The sequence below is a fragment of the Microtus ochrogaster genome, chromosome 6, assembly GCF_000317375.1.
Source record: "Microtus ochrogaster isolate Prairie Vole_2 chromosome 6, MicOch1.0, whole genome shotgun sequence".
NCBI lineage: Eukaryota > Metazoa > Chordata > Mammalia > Rodentia > Cricetidae > Microtus > Microtus ochrogaster.
This window is the reverse complement of record NC_022013.1, coordinates 77653761-77672717: the sequence shown is the minus strand read 5'-3', so window position 1 is coordinate 77672717 and position 18957 is coordinate 77653761. Positions and strand designations below refer to the sequence as shown.

General features: G+C 41.0%; 1 protein-coding gene across 1 annotated transcript in view; it reads left to right on the top strand.

The window, feature by feature from the left end:
• The window catches only part of Dtl (denticleless E3 ubiquitin protein ligase homolog), a 35405-nt gene that overhangs the window by 231 nt on the left and 16217 nt on the right, over positions 1 to 18957 (top strand). Inside the window, exons 2-10 of the mRNA XM_005348887.3 lie at positions 4996 to 5121; positions 5734 to 5832; positions 6530 to 6591; positions 6671 to 6791; positions 11608 to 11673; positions 12835 to 12947; positions 14853 to 14926; positions 16424 to 16524; positions 16758 to 16862. Of these exons, the coding sequence (XP_005348944.1) occupies positions 4996 to 5121; positions 5734 to 5832; positions 6530 to 6591; positions 6671 to 6791; positions 11608 to 11673; positions 12835 to 12947; positions 14853 to 14926; positions 16424 to 16524; positions 16758 to 16862 (867 nt within the window). The remainder of the gene's footprint in view (positions 1 to 4995; positions 5122 to 5733; positions 5833 to 6529; positions 6592 to 6670; positions 6792 to 11607; positions 11674 to 12834; positions 12948 to 14852; positions 14927 to 16423; positions 16525 to 16757; positions 16863 to 18957) is intronic.

The following is an 18957-nucleotide window of genomic DNA, read 5'->3' as shown; positions in this document are numbered from 1 at the left end:
CTCGGCGCGGCGGGAATCACCTCCCCCGGGCGCTCCCCCTTGGATCGCTGCCCACCTTGGGCCTCGAGGTCTCCCGCGGCGAGAGAGAGCCCGGGGAGCGAGGGCCGCCGAAGAAGACGGTGCCCTGGTCCCCTGCGGACGCTCCTCATCGCGGGCGAGCTCGTTGAAATCGGCGAGGAGGCCGAAGTCAGGACGGTTTGCGTGATCGGGCCTCCCGGGCCCCCTGGCTGCTGACGTCAATTTCGCGCGCTTGCACAGGGCAGTCGGGGGCGGGGGGCGCCCTGGGCCAGAGCCGTGCAGCGGTCCCTCCAGAGCTTGAGTGCTCCCTGCAAGTCAGATCAGGCTCCAGCGCGCATGGCCCCCAATTGGGAAACTCAGTCGAGCGGAGGAGACGCAACGTCTGCTTTTCCAGACCCAAAGTCCCCCCTCTCCCGTCCCATTTCTGCGGGGTCCGGAAAGTTATAAACTCCGGAATAAAAGATGCCCGTAGCCACACCCACGAGGTGACCCCGGGTAGCAGACTGAAGGGTATTGTTCCAGATGGGTTTTTTTTGATGCACGCGGTAGATCCAGAAATGGGATTAAATTTGTTTTTTCACTCCACGGTGGAATTCGGCCATATTCTCGTGTTAGCGTATAGAAAGCTCATTTCCTACAGTTCTTAAAGCAGTCGTACAGAACATCAGCAATCAGACGCGATGTGTCCTTAAACTAAATCTTTGAAGTGGGCCTAAGAAAGCAATGTTGAGAAGATGAAAGGGTCCTTAACGTCCTGCTCCCATCAGAAACTTTGTATTCGTCCTTCTTCCCTGGACACCCCCGTAGTTAGACTCTGCCTCTCTTTCTTCCTAGGACTTCGCGCAAGTGACTTTTCCCCGTGTTGGGAATGGCCGCCCTACACAATGGCTGTGAGCTGTCTTCAGAGTTTCAATGCCGCCTTCTTTTTATGTGCCCAAAGGAGGCTATTCAGACTTTCTTTGTGGTACATTTTCTCTGTCCCCTTCTCTCCTCTTCACAAATACTCGTTCAGCAGTAGGCACCAGAGTTGATGTGTTGTTACCTCCTGAAATCAGTGCCTCTCCTTCCCCTCCGTGTCGCTGTGCCGCCGCTGGTCCCTTCAGCCTTCTCCCACACCTCGGGATTCTGCTGCAGCCCCCACTCTCACATTCCCTGTATTTTAGATTAACTTTTGTAAAAACTGTGGGTTGATTTTTTTCATGCAAACATCTTAGTGCCCCAAACTGAGTTGGCTTTTCCCTAAAACCTGTTACCTACTTTGGGGAGTGATATTATTTTAAACTAATATCCCCAGCCAAAGCTTGGGAGTCACTCAAAGACTCCATTTTCCTTACTATTACATGTTCAAAGAGTTTCCCCTAAGCTTGCTTGAAACTCTCCTTTTCACCATCCACCACATCCTGAGCCTGTCCCGTTCTCACCGTCCATTTTTCTAAATTGAACCCTGACACTTCGCTCTCTGTATTATAACAAGCCTCCAAAATGTGCTTTTATTTCCTTTCCCCACTTATGTTTGTAAAATGGAAATATGATTACTCTTGTGGATTTTAAATCACATCTAATGGTTTTTAGTATAATCTTAAACACGAAAAAGGTGTGATTTCTAATCTTATTTTGAATGTTAGCATCTTGAGATTTAAAATGCTAGTAAACTTTAACTGCATCTGGTACTATAAACAGCATAGCAACTTGGTGGTGTGTTCTCTAGTAAATGAACAGACTAACTACATGGTTGTATTTTCTTCTGAATTTACTTCTTATCCCTCCCCCCAATTTATCCTATTGTAATGTGTCCTTGAAAAGTATTTTTTTTTATGTGTGTGTGTTTTGTTTTTTTGTTCTTCAAGACAGGGTATCTCTGAAACTTTGGAGCCTGTCCTGGAACTAGCTCTTGGAGACCAGGCTGGCCTTGAACTCACAGAGATCTGCCTGCCTCTGCCTCCCTAGTGTGTTCTACTACCTTGAAAAGTTTTTATCCCCCTTTCATACCCCCATCAAAAAACCAGAATAGTGCTTTTTTTTCTGTGGTTTTAATGCTAGTGAGTCCTGAAAGTTTCCATTGGTATGAATTATCACCATAGATACTAACAGTAGGCAATTGTTAGAAGCTAAATAACGTTTTACAGTGTTTTAAGCAAAAAGCAAAAATTTATTGAAAGATGCATCTTTTAAAGAAATGGATTTATGATATCATAAGAAATATGTCTTATCAATTGTCTCGTGATTAAGATGTCACTAATTTTTATTTAAAAATATGTCATGGACACTTAGAAGTCTACCTTGCGACAATGCAAGGTGTGTATGACGCAGATGTGAGGCCACCTTCCTTTATAAGAACAGAAGGGGAAGAGGCAAAGGCGCCAGGAAAGGGAGTGGGAGTCCCCCACCCTCCCAGGTTTTGGAAATGATGCTGTGTGGAAGCTATGGAATGTCAGGGTGGTGGCCCTCTGGAAACAAGAGGCCTTATTTCTTGTATGGTCCTCGTCAGCTATCCATTGAGGGAGGAATGGGCTTTTCCAGAGGAGTGTGGGGCAGGGCAACACTCCAGGTTCCTGTTGGAGCTGCAGAGGGATGGCCGGAACTCAACAAGTCTTTAGCCGCTTGTTGCTTGAACATTAGTTCAGGTAAAGAGGCAGATTTGATAGGTTAGCTTAATTGTGAAGTTCCAGAACATATTGTAGCTGCAGTTTTACTTGGTTTCCTTTTGAATTTGTGTGTTGTAGCCATTAGACTCTAAAAATCCTACACCGCGTGCGTGTACATTTCTTTAGGAAAATTTCCAATTTACTCTTTTAGATAGGTGTTTGTGAACCTAACATTCTTTTTGTGGTCTTTCACAAATTATTTACAATGATATTTGTTGTTAAAATTATGGAGCAATGTCCCCATGAGCAATTATTAAATCTAGTTTAAGTTCCTTTTCTACTTTCTGCTCATTCCTTCTCAGGCTAGATTTGGCTGAGGTCCTGCTGGGCTAAGCTGTCTTCTCTGTGAGAAGAGTTCCCTCTCTCGTCACTTTATCAAGTCCTGCTGTGCAAAGGAAGGCAGTCATACGTCCCCATCTTAGACCTTGCAGCGTGTCTCAAGATCTACAAATTTCTGGGTGTCCATTACAGATTTTTAAATGAACAAAAATGTGAGAATTGGCAATGCCCTAAGATGGGAGTTTAGCATTTGCAGTGGTCTCAACTTCTGTGCTCCTTAGTTACTAATTACTTTTTGAATAAATGTTTCTCTTACTGAGGCTAAACATGGAATGGGCGGTAGTGGTGCACACCTTTAATCTCTGCAGCACTCAGGAGGCACAGACAGGTGCATCTCTGAGTTTGAGGACAGCCATGAACTACACAAAGAAAAGAAAATATCAAAGTTTTTGACTGCTAATACATTCCAGGGCTTCAAGGGGCCCGAGCAGTAAAATCTATGCAAATCTGAAACATTTCTTGTCCTCAAGTATTTTGGATAAGAACATTCAACAGAGCCAACCCTGAGGACATGAATGCAGAAGAACCGGCCCTGCCCCTCACTCATTGCTGTCAGGGTGAACTAGCCAGGGCGATGCTGGAGAACTAACTTGGTGATGAGGACGGAGAAGTGGTCTGCTGGAGCAGTCTGCAGACCCAAAGCTCAGGATACAGGGCAACAGCAGGATATCCAAGGCGTCTCAATGAGTGCCCAGCATCAGAGGCCTCAAACTAGACCAGTGACTCTTTTCAGTGAACACTTACAAGTAAAGATATATGGACAAAAGGATTTACTGTGTGACTCCCTGTGTCATACATACTGTGGCTTCCATGACAAGATTGTTAGGTTTTTTTCCTCTTTTTCTTTTAAATTTTGTTTTAATTTTGGGGAGCATTGCAGAGGCAAAGGGCAGATGCGAAGGGACGGAGAAATGAATGGAATCAAGATGCATGATGTGAAAGACAGATTGAATAAATAAAAAGAAAGTAAAAAGATAAACTAGTAAGAGAACAAAAGGAATATTCAACCTTTGTATACTTAAAATGAACCAACTTACATATCAATATAAACTAAATTTTGGATAATGACTTACTATTTTAGGATCGTGATGTACATTAGAAACTTGCTTTCTTTCTGAATGAAATGAAAATTTAAGTCATTTTCCAAAGCCTCCCTGACCTTGCTTCTTTTAAGTCATTCTCACATATATTAAGATACTATGAGTGGGTTCCTGTTAGAATTATAGGATTCTAGAATTCACTCTTAGGGAAAAAGAAGTTTAAATTACTAGCGAATATGGTACTAACTACAGTAGGCAGGTTGATACAGTAACCCTGTGAATGTTGATTGTATATGATTTCTATTTACTTGAGAGTTTCTCATTAGAGACTCAAAATGGACTTGTCGTGGAAGGAGTAACAGTTTGTTAATGCTTTACAATTTAATTGGTAATGTTTTGGCTGCTTCTTTGCTACAAGTCAGGTCTCTTTAATGTACAAGGACACTGGTGATAATCATAACTAATTTTCTACATTTAAGGTGGTAAAACCAAACTGGTGGCCACGCCTTTAATCCCAGCACTTGGGAGTCAGAGGCAGATGGATCTCTGTGAGTTCAAGGCAAGCATAGGTTACATTATGAGTTCAAGGACAGCCAGAGCTCTGCGCAGTGAGATTCTGACTCAGAAAACCTATACATACACACACATTCTAACCTAATTGGCCTCCACAGAAGTTAGAGTTTGCTTTGGTTACCACCCCCCTTTTTTTTCTTGGAGAGTCATAGATAGTGAGTGGATCTAAGTTAAATATGTAAAGTTCTATATGATCGAATATTTAGCCAAGTATGGTAGCTCATACCAATTATCCCCATCATTTGAGAGGCAGAAACAGGATCATTGCAACTTCATGCCTCAAAAGACAGGCCACAGAACTAACAACACTTTTCTCCAGATTTGTGGGAAATACTAACACATGTTACATTTTCATTCTTAAAGGAGTTGTCTTGTTTTAGGGTGGTCGTCACATTACCCTCTGCAATCCCTTCTGAGTGGTTATCAGTGCAACTGTAATGACGAGCACACGTCGTATGGAGAAACAGGAGTTCCTGTTCCTCCTTTTGGATGTACTTTCTGTACAGGTAAGGGAATGACTGCACTAAACCGGAGCAGAACTTTATTTCCTACTTAGAGGGAAAAATACACTTGGAAAAAAAAGTAACTTTGATAGATATTAAAATTATTCTAAGTGTTCAACTGTGGTTTATATGGTAGAGGTTTTTAAAATGAAAGAGTTTTTCAGTCATCTTAAAAATGTGAGCAGAAATAGAAATTCTTCTCCAGTCTTATAGTTTAATATGGTTTATAAAAGGGAAACACCACCAGCAGGCTTGATCAGCTGGTGGTCTGTGTCTTACTTTTCTTTGCCATTGGCCAGTACCACTCTTGATTTAGCTCTTTTCAAGTCAGAATATCTGGAGACAATTTTGATGGTTTTTGAGTTGTTTTTTGTTTGTTTTTAATGTGTATGTATGTCTGTGCGCCACAGAGGCCAGAAGAAGGCCTTGGATCCCTAGGAACTGGAGTTACACACAGTTGTGACCTGCCATGTATATGTGGGAATCAAATCCCAGTTCACTGTAAGAGCAACAAATGCTCTTGACCTCTAAGCCATCTCTCCAACCCTGTTTTGAATCATTAAATACATTTGTGCTCATTTGGAAACTCATCATGTGTTCTTTTTTTCTGTTCAGCTCCCAGTATGGAGCATATATTAGCAGTTGCTAATGAAGAAGGCTTCGTCAGGTTATATAACACAGAGTCACAAACTAGCAAAAAGACATGCTTCAAAGGTAAGTCTCTTAAGTTTTGACATTTTTAATTCATAAAGCCTTTAGTAAATTACTATTGATGTAGATGTAGTGAACTTAGGACACAGTATTAAGATGGTGGTCCGGCTTGGGTGGAATACATGCACATGTAAGATCAGTGAGCCATAAGTTCCTCCACAGGAGGAGGGGTGAGAACATGCACACCTTGAATGTCAGACTAAAGTTGTTTCCTTGTTAGGACTTGAAGGTTTAGGCCTAGGGAATATTTGAGAAGATTCAACTTTAGAGAATGCTTCTAGTACTCAGACAGTTATTTATATCAGGGAGGGCTTTGGGTAAAAGCATGCCATGTTTACTTGAGTTGGAGGCCAGAGGTTGGAGTTACATGTTTGCCTGTAGTAGTCTGCCTTTCTTTTTGAGACAAGGTCTTTCATTGAACTGGAGGTCATTAGTTTTATTATACTGTGTGGGTGCTGGGATCTGAACTCGGGCTTTACTACCTGAGCCCTCTCCCCAGCTTCAGTGGCTTTAGATGGCAGCTCTCACATGTATCGGGGAGATGTGTGATATCTATGACTCCATAATGCACTTTGGTCCATTGACAGTAGAGTACTAGCCACTGTCTTATCATTAACACTTGAAGGTGTTTAAACTTCTGTTGGTATCACTGTCATAGCACACGGTCTGGATATGTCACACTTATATTTTCTTTGTTTAGAATGGATGGCTCACTGGAATGCTGTCTTTGACTTGGCCTGGGTCCCTGGTGAATTTAAACTTGTAAGTGACTTTTATTAGGCCTTAGTAGATGCTGAGAAAAGATTTCTTTCTTAAATTTAACTATATCATTTTTTGGAAGGTTACAGCAGCGGGTGATCAGACAGCCAAATTTTGGGATGTAAAAGCTGGTGAGTTGATGGGAACATGCAAAGGTCACCAGTGCAGCCTCAAGTCTGTAGCTTTTTCCAAATTTCAAAAAGGTAGGTTGTTTATCATTTTATCTCCTTAAGGTGGGGAGACACAGTGCCATAGTTCTTCCTGTCTTTGCCCTGTCAAAGTTGTTTATTTAATCTAGCTAGGGGTTGGGGATTTTAGTATAACTAAAAATCTTAATGAAGTTGGTTAAGGCCCATTAAATTTTTTTCATTTATTTTTTAATGTGTATGGATGTTTTGCCTGCCTGTATGTCTGTGCACTGCATGTGTGCTGTGCCTGTGGAGACCGGAAGAGGGCTTGGATCCGCTGGAACTCGAGCTAAGAAGGTTGTGAGTCACCATGAGGTGCTGGGAATCAAACCCAAGTCCTCTGGAAAAGCAGCGCTCTTAACTTCTGAGCTCTCTCCAGCCCCTTGTTTCCATTCTTAGGCGTTTTCTCCTGCTTGTCCGAGGAAGTTAAAAAGTCTTACAGCAATTTTGATTTTTTTTTTCTTATGGCCAACTTTGAAGATGGATAAGATAGTATTATTGTTAAATATTTGAGTTTTTTTGAGATAGGGTCTTACTATGAAGCCATGAAGACCTTACTATGTAAACAGCCTGGCCTGTAATTCCCAGAGATTCCTCTGCTTCTGCCTCCTGCATACTGGTATTAAAGGCATATGCTATTGTGCTTGGCAAAATACCCTTTTTTAAAAAAGCAATATTTCCATTTATATTCAGGAATATTAAGCTGAGCTATTGAGTTGGGTTTTGGCAAAGTTAATTTTTTTGTATTATTTTCTTGAGACAGAGTCTCAGACTACCCAGAACCTTGTGATGCCCCCACCCCAGCCTGCCAAGTTAGTATTACAGACGTGCACCTCTGCTCCCAGTTCACAAAGCTTCTTTATTCTGCTGTAGTTGCTATTAAGCTGAAATTCTGAAGACTCGGTGTATGTCATGAGTTTCAGTAGCCACATAACTTTTCATTAACATGTATGTTGTGTGAAGTTAAAAATGCCCGTCTTCAGCCAGGCAGTGGTGGCGCATGCCTTTAATCCCAGCACTCGGGACGCAGAGACAGGTAAATCTCTGTGAGTTCAAGGATAGCCTGGTCTACAGAGTGAGAAAGGGAAGCACTATATCTTTCAGTGCCTTTGCTTATTTTTTAAAAGTGTACACAGGCGATGGTGGCGCACGCCTTTAATCCCAGCACTCGGGAGGCAGAGGCAGGTGGATCTCTGTGAGTTCTAGATCAGCCTGGTCTACAGAGCTAGTTCCAGGACAGGCTCCAAAGCCACAGAGAAACCCTGTCTCGAAAAACCAAAAATAAAAATTTAAAAAAAAAAGTGTATATGTGGATAAGTGTATGCCGGTGTCATATAAAAGATATTGGGTTGTACATGGAGCTAATGGACTTCTCTCCTGACTGCTAGTATATGAGTTAGCCTAGTTGGAAACTACCCACAAGTTCTCATAGTTTGGTCAATGGAACAGGTTAGGTGGTAGCCTGCACAGAATGACTTATAGCTAACATTTTTTTTTTTAGACTTTGCAATGTCATTTTGATTGGGTCTTCATTTCTTAATTCAGTTTGGTTAGTATTTAATATCATTTAATTAATGAAAATAATTGTGAGCATTAAAAGGTGAGGTATGAACTCACTTTTTAAAACCTAGAGACTATAAATGCCCAGTAGAGATTTTGAATGGAATTTGTTTTGTTTTGTTTTTTAAGTTTTATAGTAGTTTTGGCCCAGTCATTCAATCTTAAATGAACAGGATGCAAGTGATCCTAACTGGACATGATGATGGCTAATGAAATTTATCTCCCCTGGATGCTACCTTCTAAAGATTGGTAAATGAGACATATGTACACTTACTTTGTTTGGCCAGACAGAAGAAGTTAGCGTTAGAATTTCTGGTAGATAATCAAAATTACCTAAACTTATTACTAAGTCTTCTAAAAGTTTGTATATATTTGAACCTTTCTCATTTCTTTAGTTTGAAGCCAGTTCCTCACCCTAAGTCGGTGGTTCTCAACCAGTGAACATTGATTAGCTGAAGATTTTTTAAACATGCTAATTAATTAAAGGGTAATCTCTGGGAAGTGAGCCAGGTGATTTTTTTTTTTTTTAAGACCTCATCACGGATTTAGGACCTTGCACAGCTAAGGTTGAGGAATGTTTTTATAGCTTTTTAATTTAAACTTATTTTGAGAATTTCATCTGAGTACTACATTTATTACATCATTTCTACCCCTTCCCCTCCGACTCCTCCCATATAACTCCACCTTCTCAAATTTATGATCTTTTAAATTATTTTTGCATACACATGTGTGTATGTATTTGTCAGGTTTCTGTAGCTGTGTGGTCACTGCTAATCTTACAGTCAATTTCTGCTTGATTATAGGCAACCCTCCCGACAATTTTGTTTCTTGATTTCCTCATTATTAATCACGAGTATGATAAAGCTTATAGCCATTTGGAGACAAGACCCAAAAGTAAAAAAAAAAAAAAAAGTTCTATGAATTTTGAACTTTGGTTGACTAGGAAAGTGGGCCATATGTACAAACTGGCTATATGACCGCTTTGTGGTATGATTAAGGGGAAGGCTTTATTCTACATAGGAGAGAGAACAGCCAGAAAGACTTCTGGAAGAGTCTAGAACAGAGAAAGTAGTAGACTCAACATGGCCAGAGACACAAGAGCAGAGATAGAGGGAGAGGTGTTGTAATAGGAGCAGAGGGGCTACGTCCCCAGCACCCGGCCGCCCGCACAGCTAGCTTTACCCGAAATAATTACACGAACACTGTATTCTTTTAAACACTGCTTGTCCCTTTAGCTCTAGCCCTTACTGGTTAATTCTTATATCCCGATCAACCCATCTCTAATAATCTGTGAGCACCGGTCTTACCAGGAAGATTCTAGCCTACGTCCATCCTGGGTCGGAGCTTCAAAACTTCATCGCGTGTGTCTTGGAGAGCAGAGCTATCCCTGCATCCGCCCAGGAGCCGGGAGCATGGCGTCTCTGCTCCAGAGAGCAGAGCTGTCAGTCTGAGGTCACTTCCTCTTCCTCCCAGCATTCTGTTCTGTTTACTCCTCCAACCTATGTTTTAACCTATAAGGGCAAGCAGCTTCTTTATTTAATTAACCAATGACCTTCCTCCATCAGAGAGGTGAAGTAAGAGGAGGGTGGACAGAGGTAGCGTAGCTGAAATAGCAGGGATATAACGAGAATGAGGAGCTGGGGGTAGGAGGAAGCCCCTGCGCTGGGGAAGTTTAGGGTAGAGGAGGTAAGAAGAGCTAGAATGCTATCATGGACTGAAATGTATAAGAGGAGGCCAGCATGGGCTTTCGCATGCTAATAACACCACAGACAGCCATTTGTACTTCTTCCTGTTGGATTTGGGGGAAGGGGAGTTTCCTTTGGACCTGACAGTAGGTACAGTACAACCTACTGAGTCCTTTGAGAGTTGCTTGTATATACATGTATTTAAGAGTGACCACTGGGGATTAAAAACTTAATAGGGGCTGGTCCATAGAGAAAATTGATTTCCCTCTCTGCAACCATTGATTTCCTGTAGTCTTCATCTAAGGATGAAGTCTTGTGAAATTTCCTCTACCCATGCTTCGTGTTGGCTGGTACTGTCCTGTGATCCTTGATTAGGCAGCCACATTATTGAGATTTCAAAGGTGCAGCAGCCATTATATCTTGAAGACGCTGTCTCAAAGCAGCTGTTGTGCTTGTTTGGCCCTTTGACACTCTAGCTCCTGTTGTGTTCACTAGACTTGTGTGCAGGGTATGCTATGGGTGTGCCCGTTGAGGTGGGCACAAAGCATTTCGGATAGCTATGGTTTCTAAATAGTTTGCATCTGCTGCAAAAAGGAGCTGCTTTGATGAGGGCGGACACCACTTTTACGTGACTGGAAACTGTATCACATACCTTAGAATTTGCTTATTTAAACAGTTTTTTAGTTTATTGAGAGCTGCACAGTAATTGATACAGGAAGGCAGTGACTCGTTTTAGTTTGTTAACCTCAATCACGTCGTCCAGAGACGCGACTGAGTCTGGAGACAGAAGTCTCCAGCCTCCTACTCCAGCAGCTCTTCCTGTGACAGAGCCCTTGCCACCTCCAAAGGAAGGCGGACTCATTTGCTGTGGTCTAGTCACTTGATTTAGTTAATTCCTACAAAATTATGTATTTTTGTTCATTGTCTACAAAGCTCTCATGCTATTTTGGTACTTTGTTCAATTTATAACTATTATAGTTGAGTCAGTTGGTTAAATGCTCACTTTCCCATATAAGAAGCAGAATTTCTTTTTAATTTTTTTTATTTATACACACATTTTGCACTGAACCTAGGGTCTTGTGTATACTGGGTGAATACTATGTTACTGAAGCCATGCACCTAACTTTCACTTTTACTTAAAAAATAAAACCTTACAAATAGATGTCAGCTCTATGTTCTGTTCCATCCCAGTGCGTCCTTCCTTGCCCAGAGCAGTCTTTTTACAGATGGCATGATACTGCATATTCTCATGCTTGGACAATACACTTGCCAAACTGGAGTGTGGGCTTTATAGTCGTGCTGCCAAGAATACTTCTAGGAGTTACCTTTTTCAATGCCCATTTCTCATCTGTAAAATAGGAAGAGTAATGCCCACCTACTAGATTAACAGAAAAAATCAAGATAATGTGTAAAAAACATATAGCATAGTTTATATTATGTAAGGTAGTAAGCTCTCCTCTGTGTTAACAATTGCTTGGTCATTTTACTAGACTCTGTAGTGCCAAATATAGGACTTTTGGAGAAATTTAAGTGGAAATATGTCTTTGACTAGTTTTGCCAACATCTTGATGAACTCTTTCCCACAGCCGTATTCTGTACAGGTGGGAGAGATGGCAACATTATGATCTGGGACACAAGGTGCAACAAAAAAGGTTAGTTTTCTATTGATTCTGATGAATGTGGTATCACCTATGCATAGTAACATAATAAGATGCTCACAATAGAATGGCAATGTCAGTGTTCTCATCGGACACCAGCAGGGGGCACTGTGTTCACAGTCCTACTGTTCTGCTCATTGCTCAAATCTCAAGATGATAATTATTACAAAGCTATTAACTTACGTGTTTTTGTTTTGTTTGTTTGTTTTGCTGTTGTTTTATTTTTTTGAGACGGGGTTTCCCTGTGTAACAGTTATAGCTGTCCTGAAACTTGTGTTTTTAATCTTAATATTGTCTCTGAATTATAATTCAATTTGCCTAAATTATTGATAGAATTGAGACTACTAATGCATAGGTTCACTGGATAAAGGTTTGCTTAGGGTGTTTTGTTTGTTTTTAATTTTCATTTTGGGGCCGGCAAGACACCTCATCAAATAAAGGTGCTTGTCCTCAAAGCCTGACTACCTGAGTTGAGTTCTCATATGGTAGAAGGAGAGAACAAAGTCCCTCAGGTTGTCCTCTGACACCATGGGATATTCCCCTCCCTCACCCTTCACTAAAAAATACATTTTCCCTTTTAGTTTTAAAGAAGTGGATGAAATTAAAGCGTGTATTGTGCTGTGGTGTAAAGCATGTGGTCATTGATGTGCTTACTGCTAGTTTACATATTGATTTAAAAATATTAATAAGCTATTTTGTGGAGCAGTTTTTGCTTCATAGCAACGTTGAAGTGCTCAACACCTGTACATACACAGCCTTCGCAGGATCAGCACCCTACATGCAGTTGGTCGTAGATTTTTCAACTGCTAAATGTTTATTGACACTTGATCACCCCAAATCCAAAATTTGCATTAGAGTTCATTCTTCATGTTATATATGATATGAATATTAACAAGTAGATGATATGTGTCCTCCATTATAATACATAGACTAGTTCATCGCCCTAAACTAAGTCTGTGCTCTCGTGTTCGTATCTGCTTCCTCACTAAGCCTTGCCTCCACTTTTGTTTTTTACCTGTCTCCGTGGTTTAATTAACTGTTTTATATTTTACTAGTTAGCCAAAATTTTAAAAAATTTTGTGTAAAAAATGTTCAAATGTTATGTTCTGTTTGAAATTAGAAAACATTAAAATCAATTTCCTTGGAACCTTTCAGATGGATTTTATAGACAAGTGAATCAGATCAGTGGAGCTCACAATACTGCAGACAAGCAAACCCCTTCAAAACCCAAGAAGAAACAGAATTCAAAAGGACTTGCTCCTTCTGTGGTAAGGTTTAGAGAAGGATATATATAACTAGGGTTTGTTGTTGTATATGTTTCAGCTGGCCTGGAATATGAGGTACATGGCTTCAGTAGCATAGCATTTCCCAGTACAGCTATGAAGTAGCAACGAAAATAATGGTATGCTCACATGAGGAACTGTAAAGGGTCACAGCGTTAGGAAGGTTGGGAACCACTGCTCTAAAACAATGGTTAAAAAATAAAAACAAACTGAGTCATTGCTAACTACTTAAAATGAACATCTTAAGTAACTGCAAGATCTTTTCCCAATCTTGAGGATGTAGGTTCAGTGCTTAATAAACCAGAGGAAGTGAGTGAATTGTCACCTGGGAGCGGGGGCTGTACCCTGGCTCTCAGAACTAACAAGCAGGCTGACTAACATTGTTTCAGCCACCCAGAGCCAGTCCTTGGCATGCATGATGCCTTATTTCAGTCTTTGCTGGCACTCTTGCTCCCTGCAGAGTATGCAGGTCTCATGTCTCCCAATGTTTTGAGAATGGCCTGCAGCTCTCTTTTTTACTCTGGGCTACCTGGGTCTTCCCAGTTCCCTGGATGTAGCCTAGGAAGAGTGACTCACAGTCACTCGGGAGCTGGTAGTATTGGGGTGGGGGACCTGCCATGCTTTGGAAGGTGACTGGTTGCTTCTTACAGCATTGAGGGCAGCTACAGGCATGTGTGGGAAGTCAAGTTCAGCTTATAAGACCCTCCCAGCCCCCTGCAGCAGCAGCTTGGCCTTTTTGTCTTAGATGGCTCATACATGCCTGCAAATATGACCATCTTATAGCCTGACACTGCTACAAGGTATGAAGTAGACAGAAGCTCAAGCCATGCCCATGGTACATCTTTTTTCTAGAAAAGGACATGGCCATTGATTTCATTAATGCAGTTTTCTGATGTTCCTGGTATGTAAGGTCTGAATAAATACTTATCAAAAAGTGTAACTGCTATACTATTATGACTGAAGGCTGCATCCTTCATTGGATTGACTGCAAGAGAACTTGTGGGGCAGTGGCCCTTGGGAGATAAGGCTCTCCTAACCTGCACCTTCCCTGCGCATGTAACAGATGGCTTGCATGGAGAGATCAGAGGAGCCAGTTCTCCTGTACCATGTGGATTCTGAGTATTAAACTCAGTTCTTCAGGCTTGGAAGCAGCTGCCTTTACCCATGAACCATCTTACCAACCTAGGGAACGTGTGGGTGTGGTTTGTTTGGTGAAGGTTGTTTTGTGGTTTGTTTGTTTTTTGAGACAGGATCTCTACATTGCCCTGGCTGTCCTGTAACTGTAGACAAGTGGGCCTCAAGCTCAAAAGATATCTGCCTGCCTCTGTCTCCCAATGGGATTAAAGGCATGTTTCCTTTTTTTGTTTTTGTTTTAATTATGACATCCTTTTCCCACTTCCTTTTACTTCCCCTACTCCTCCCTGATCTCCCTCAAAATCATGGCTTCCTTGTCTTTGTTATTGCTGCATATATATACACATACATACATACCTAAATATATTTAAGTATAACCTATTGGGTTTGTTTAGCGTATGTGATTTCAGGGCTGTCTGCATGGTATTGAATAACTGAAGAGGAGTCCTTCCTAGGAGAGACTTTCTCCTACGTTCAGCATTCCTTAATTGCCTGTAGTTCTATGTCTATGTGTGGGACCCTGTGAAATTTCCTCCTTCCATGTTAGCCTGTCTGGTAGTGTTGTGCTTGGGGTCTTCTTTAGGCAGTCATATTTATTGTAAAGGTATGCTTAACAGTGAGGCTTCCTGACATTTCTAGAAGACACAATCTCACAGCAGCTTCAGGAAAGCTAATTTTAAGTACCTTGTTCTCAAACTGGTGAAAGCTGTGATGACCGAAACAGAATTTCCTTCTTTTTCTCTCTTGTGCTATTAGGATTCTCAGCAGAGTGTTACTGTGGTCCTCTTCCAGGATGAGAACACATTAGTCTCAGCGGGAGCCGTGGATGGGTAAGAGACTATTTCTTCTTTTTCCCCAGTGCCTTTTGAGAGCTGCTGTAGTACCTAGTCTCATTAAACTGATTATATATGTGCCTTTCTTTCAATATTGTGGGTGCTGTAGTTGGGAAGTTTACAGGTCACAGTAGAAAATAAACAGCCAGAACTCCTCAAATAATTGTGATAATTCGTGGGCTATGCTTAGCACATAGGGACAATGTTTGCTGCTGGGGGGTGGTGAAAGCTTGCTTGTCTTTTAATGGTACACTTAAGACCTATCTCTATATACTTATCTATGATTGATCTAAATTTTGATGGCCAAGTAAGTCTGTAGTGCTTTTTCATTTCTCTTTCTACAAAGTCCTGTAGAAAACAGGTTATTTATGTGCAGGAACTCTTTAAAGTGTACCTCTTTGCCAATTATATTTCCAAATGCATTATTATATTCAAGGTTTGTTTTATTTGGTTTTGGGTTTTTTCTAGACAGGGTTTCTCTGTAGCCTTGACTGACGACTCTCTTGGCACTCGTTTTGTAGACTAGGCTGACTTTGAACTAACAGAGATCTGCCTGCTTTGCCTCCTGAGTGCTGGGATTAAAGGTGTGCACCGCCACCTGGTTCTTTCAAGATTTTGATTTAAAATGTCTTACTAATTAATACTTCTATTATTTCCTGTGGGTGTTAAAATCCTTACATGAACCAAGTTCTTAAGCAAGAATGGGGAGTTACCTAAAGTTACCTCTGTGTCTGTGAATTAATATGAAAGTTTGCTGTTTATTTCTAAAGATGCTGCCGTTTTATGACAAGTGTATAATTTCTGATTACCCACAAAATAGGAATAAGGATGAAGACAGTTAGCCCAGTGGGTGAAATGAAAAGCATTTTCCCCTTTCACAGGAAAAAGTATTTAGTTAAGGAGTTATGTGCAGAAAGAGGGCATAGGAGTATGCACCCTGCATTTCAGGGGAAAATGACTTAGGAAGTTTTTTTTCTAGAGGAACAATGAAACAGCAACAATCGGCATCTAACTCCATTTTCCTTTTCCCGCTACCCTGGAGTAAGTGCCAGTGACTCATCACTGGGTCAGATCACATCTGTTTCCGTTTTGTACAAGCTGTAAGCTTGACATTGCAAACAATAGCATGAGACAGTTAAGTTGAATTACCAGTGAGATGTCCTCAGTGCAGCTGGGCAGTGTGCCCAAGGAGACAGATTAAAAGTCATTTCACACTCACATAAATAAAATTGTTGGAATAGGTTTATACCGGTGGTTCTTAACCTGTGGGTTGTGAGTCCTTTGGGGGTCAAATGACCTTTCACGGGGTCATCTAAGACCATCTGCATGTCAGATATTTACATCATGATTCATACCCTTAGCAAGATTATAGTCGTGAAGTAGCAGCGAAATCGTTGTATGATTGGGGGCATCACATGAGGAACTGTTGTAGCATTAGGAAGATTGAGAATCACTGGTCTAGATAATCTATAAGATATTTATCTTGGTTTTTAGGATAATCAAGGTATGGGATTTACGCAAGAATTATACTAATCGACAAGAACCCCTAGCGTCCAAGTCTTTCCTATACCCAGGCACCAGCACTCGAAAACTAGGTGAGCCTTTGCTTTGTAGGTTTTGGGGGGTAAAATGTGAATTTCAATTTAAAAAAATTGTTTTAATACCAGGCTAATTTTCAGCAAAGACTTAGAAACGAAATATGTGGTTGTGAGATAAAAATCTCAATATAGTTTTGATTTCTATATGCTTTAGAAATAATTACCCTATGGCATGAACTGTTTCTGTCCCCACAGTTTAGCCTCGTTGACTTCCTATTAACTTTTTCCAGGGTATTCAAGTTTGGTTTTAGATTCTACTGGCTCTACTTTATTTGCCAACTGTACAGATGACAACATCTATATGTTCAACATGACTGGCCTAAAGACTTCTCCAGGTAAGATATTAGTCATTCAGATTCTCTTACCGGATAACTAATACTTGCTCATTTGCTAATGATGTCAGTAGTGGTTTTTGTTTTTGTCATGTTTTCCCAAAATAAACATTAGCCACCAAATGATGGACTCTGCCATCTTTAATTAGTTCCTATGGTATTTTCAGGAGTGTATGTTCCTGTGACCGTTTCACAAGTAAACAGACTCCTACCATGTGTGGAAAGTAGTGAATCTCCTGAAGCCATGTCCTTTGGCCTATGTTCAGGGTTATCATTAGTCTCTTTTTAAGGTTTACTTACTTATTTTTGAAGATGTATTTGTTTATTATGTATTCAATGTTCTGCCTGCATATATCCTTGCAGGTCAGATGAGGGCATCAGATGGGTGGCTGTGAGCCACCATGTGGCTGCTGGGACTTAAACTCAGGACCTCTGGAAGAGCAGTCAGTGCTTTTAACCGCTGAGCCATCTCTCCAGCCCCAGGTTTACTTATTTATGTGTATGCATTTTTTGCTTGCATGTTTATATACCAGTACATACGTAGTGTCTGTGGATGTTAGAAGAGGGTATCAGATCCCCTAGAACTAAAGTTATAGATGGTTGTCAGCCACCAAATGGTTGCTGGTCCTCTCTAAGAAGCATTGCTGTAAACCACTGAACCATCTCTCCAGCCCCTAAGATTATCTTTATTTTCTGTTTAATAAACTTGGAGAATAAAGAAAACTGTTCTCAACTTTTTGTCCTGTTAAAATTAGAGGATTGAGTTTTATAGACTTCCTGATAGTTTTCGCCCTCTCAATACGGGGTGAAGACCGTTATCTCCTGGGGGTTTCTTCCCTAGCCTACCTGCCTTTTTTAGTTCTTCTTTTCCCTCCCTCATGAATATAAAATTAGGGGCAAGTGCGGTGGTGGGGGTGAAGAGACGACTCAGCAGTTAAGAGAAGAGCATTTGTTACTTTTGTAGAGCACGCAGGTTCACTTCCCAGCACACACATGGCAGCTCACGAGATCAGAGATGCCTTCTCTGGCGTCTATGTAAGATACCAGGCATGCACAAGGTACACAAACTTGCAGACAAAACACTCACACACATAAAATAAAAATAAGTAAATATTTTTTAAAGGAATATAAGAATTGAATCTGAGACTAATAAATATTTTTCATAAGAAACTCATGTTTCTAAAGCATACCATAAGGGGTTGTAGATTGCATTATTTTAAGATAATAGTTACTTAAGCAATCTACAAATGTATTAATGCCATGGTTCTTCCTCAAGTTTAGTTTGGTTAAAAGTCTGAATTCCACACAACATTCCCAGAGCTACTTGGTTCCCAAATGGACTAATAAACAAGAAATCTTGAAATACTGTGGAATTGGGTCACTTTGGTTGTGCTTTTAGAGAAATTTCCAAATATTTTTCCTAACCATCTTCCAGGATTATTCCCTCTGGAGCAGTGGGCCTTTAAAATCAGTCAGGGAATCTAGCTCTCTGGTAGAGTGCTAACCCAATGTGCACAAGGTCCTGAATTCAATTCCCAGTACCACACAGAAAGAAATGAAAGAAAAACTGCCATGGCCTAGAATGGCTACTCAGCTGGTAAAGTGCTTGCCGCACAAACATGAGGATCTGAGTTTGGATCTCTAGCACCCTCCTCTAATGTCTGCTGGGGAGGCAGAGGTAGGAGAGTTGGAATCGGTGAGCTCCAGGTTCAGTGAGAGGCTTGGCTAGGGTAGAGGTGGAGTAATGAGGAGAACCTCTGATGTCATTGCCCTTGCCTCGACACAGTGTATTACAGCACACAAGGTAAAATCTAATCCTGCTTCATTACCGGGCATATTATACTCTTTTATGTATATTTTCCTATAGTGTAGTACAGGAAAGGATCTTGACTGTAGTTTGCTATTTCTGCCATGAAATACTTGCTGATAGTTTGATAACCTTTTTCTGCCCCTTTATTTTATGGATAGAATTGTTTTTTAGAATGCTAGCCACATGTGGTGGCACAGGCTTTTAGTTTAAGCACTCAGGTGGTAGAGTTAGGCAGATTTCTGTGAATTTGAGGACAGCCAGAGCTATGTAATAAAGAGGCCCTTTCTC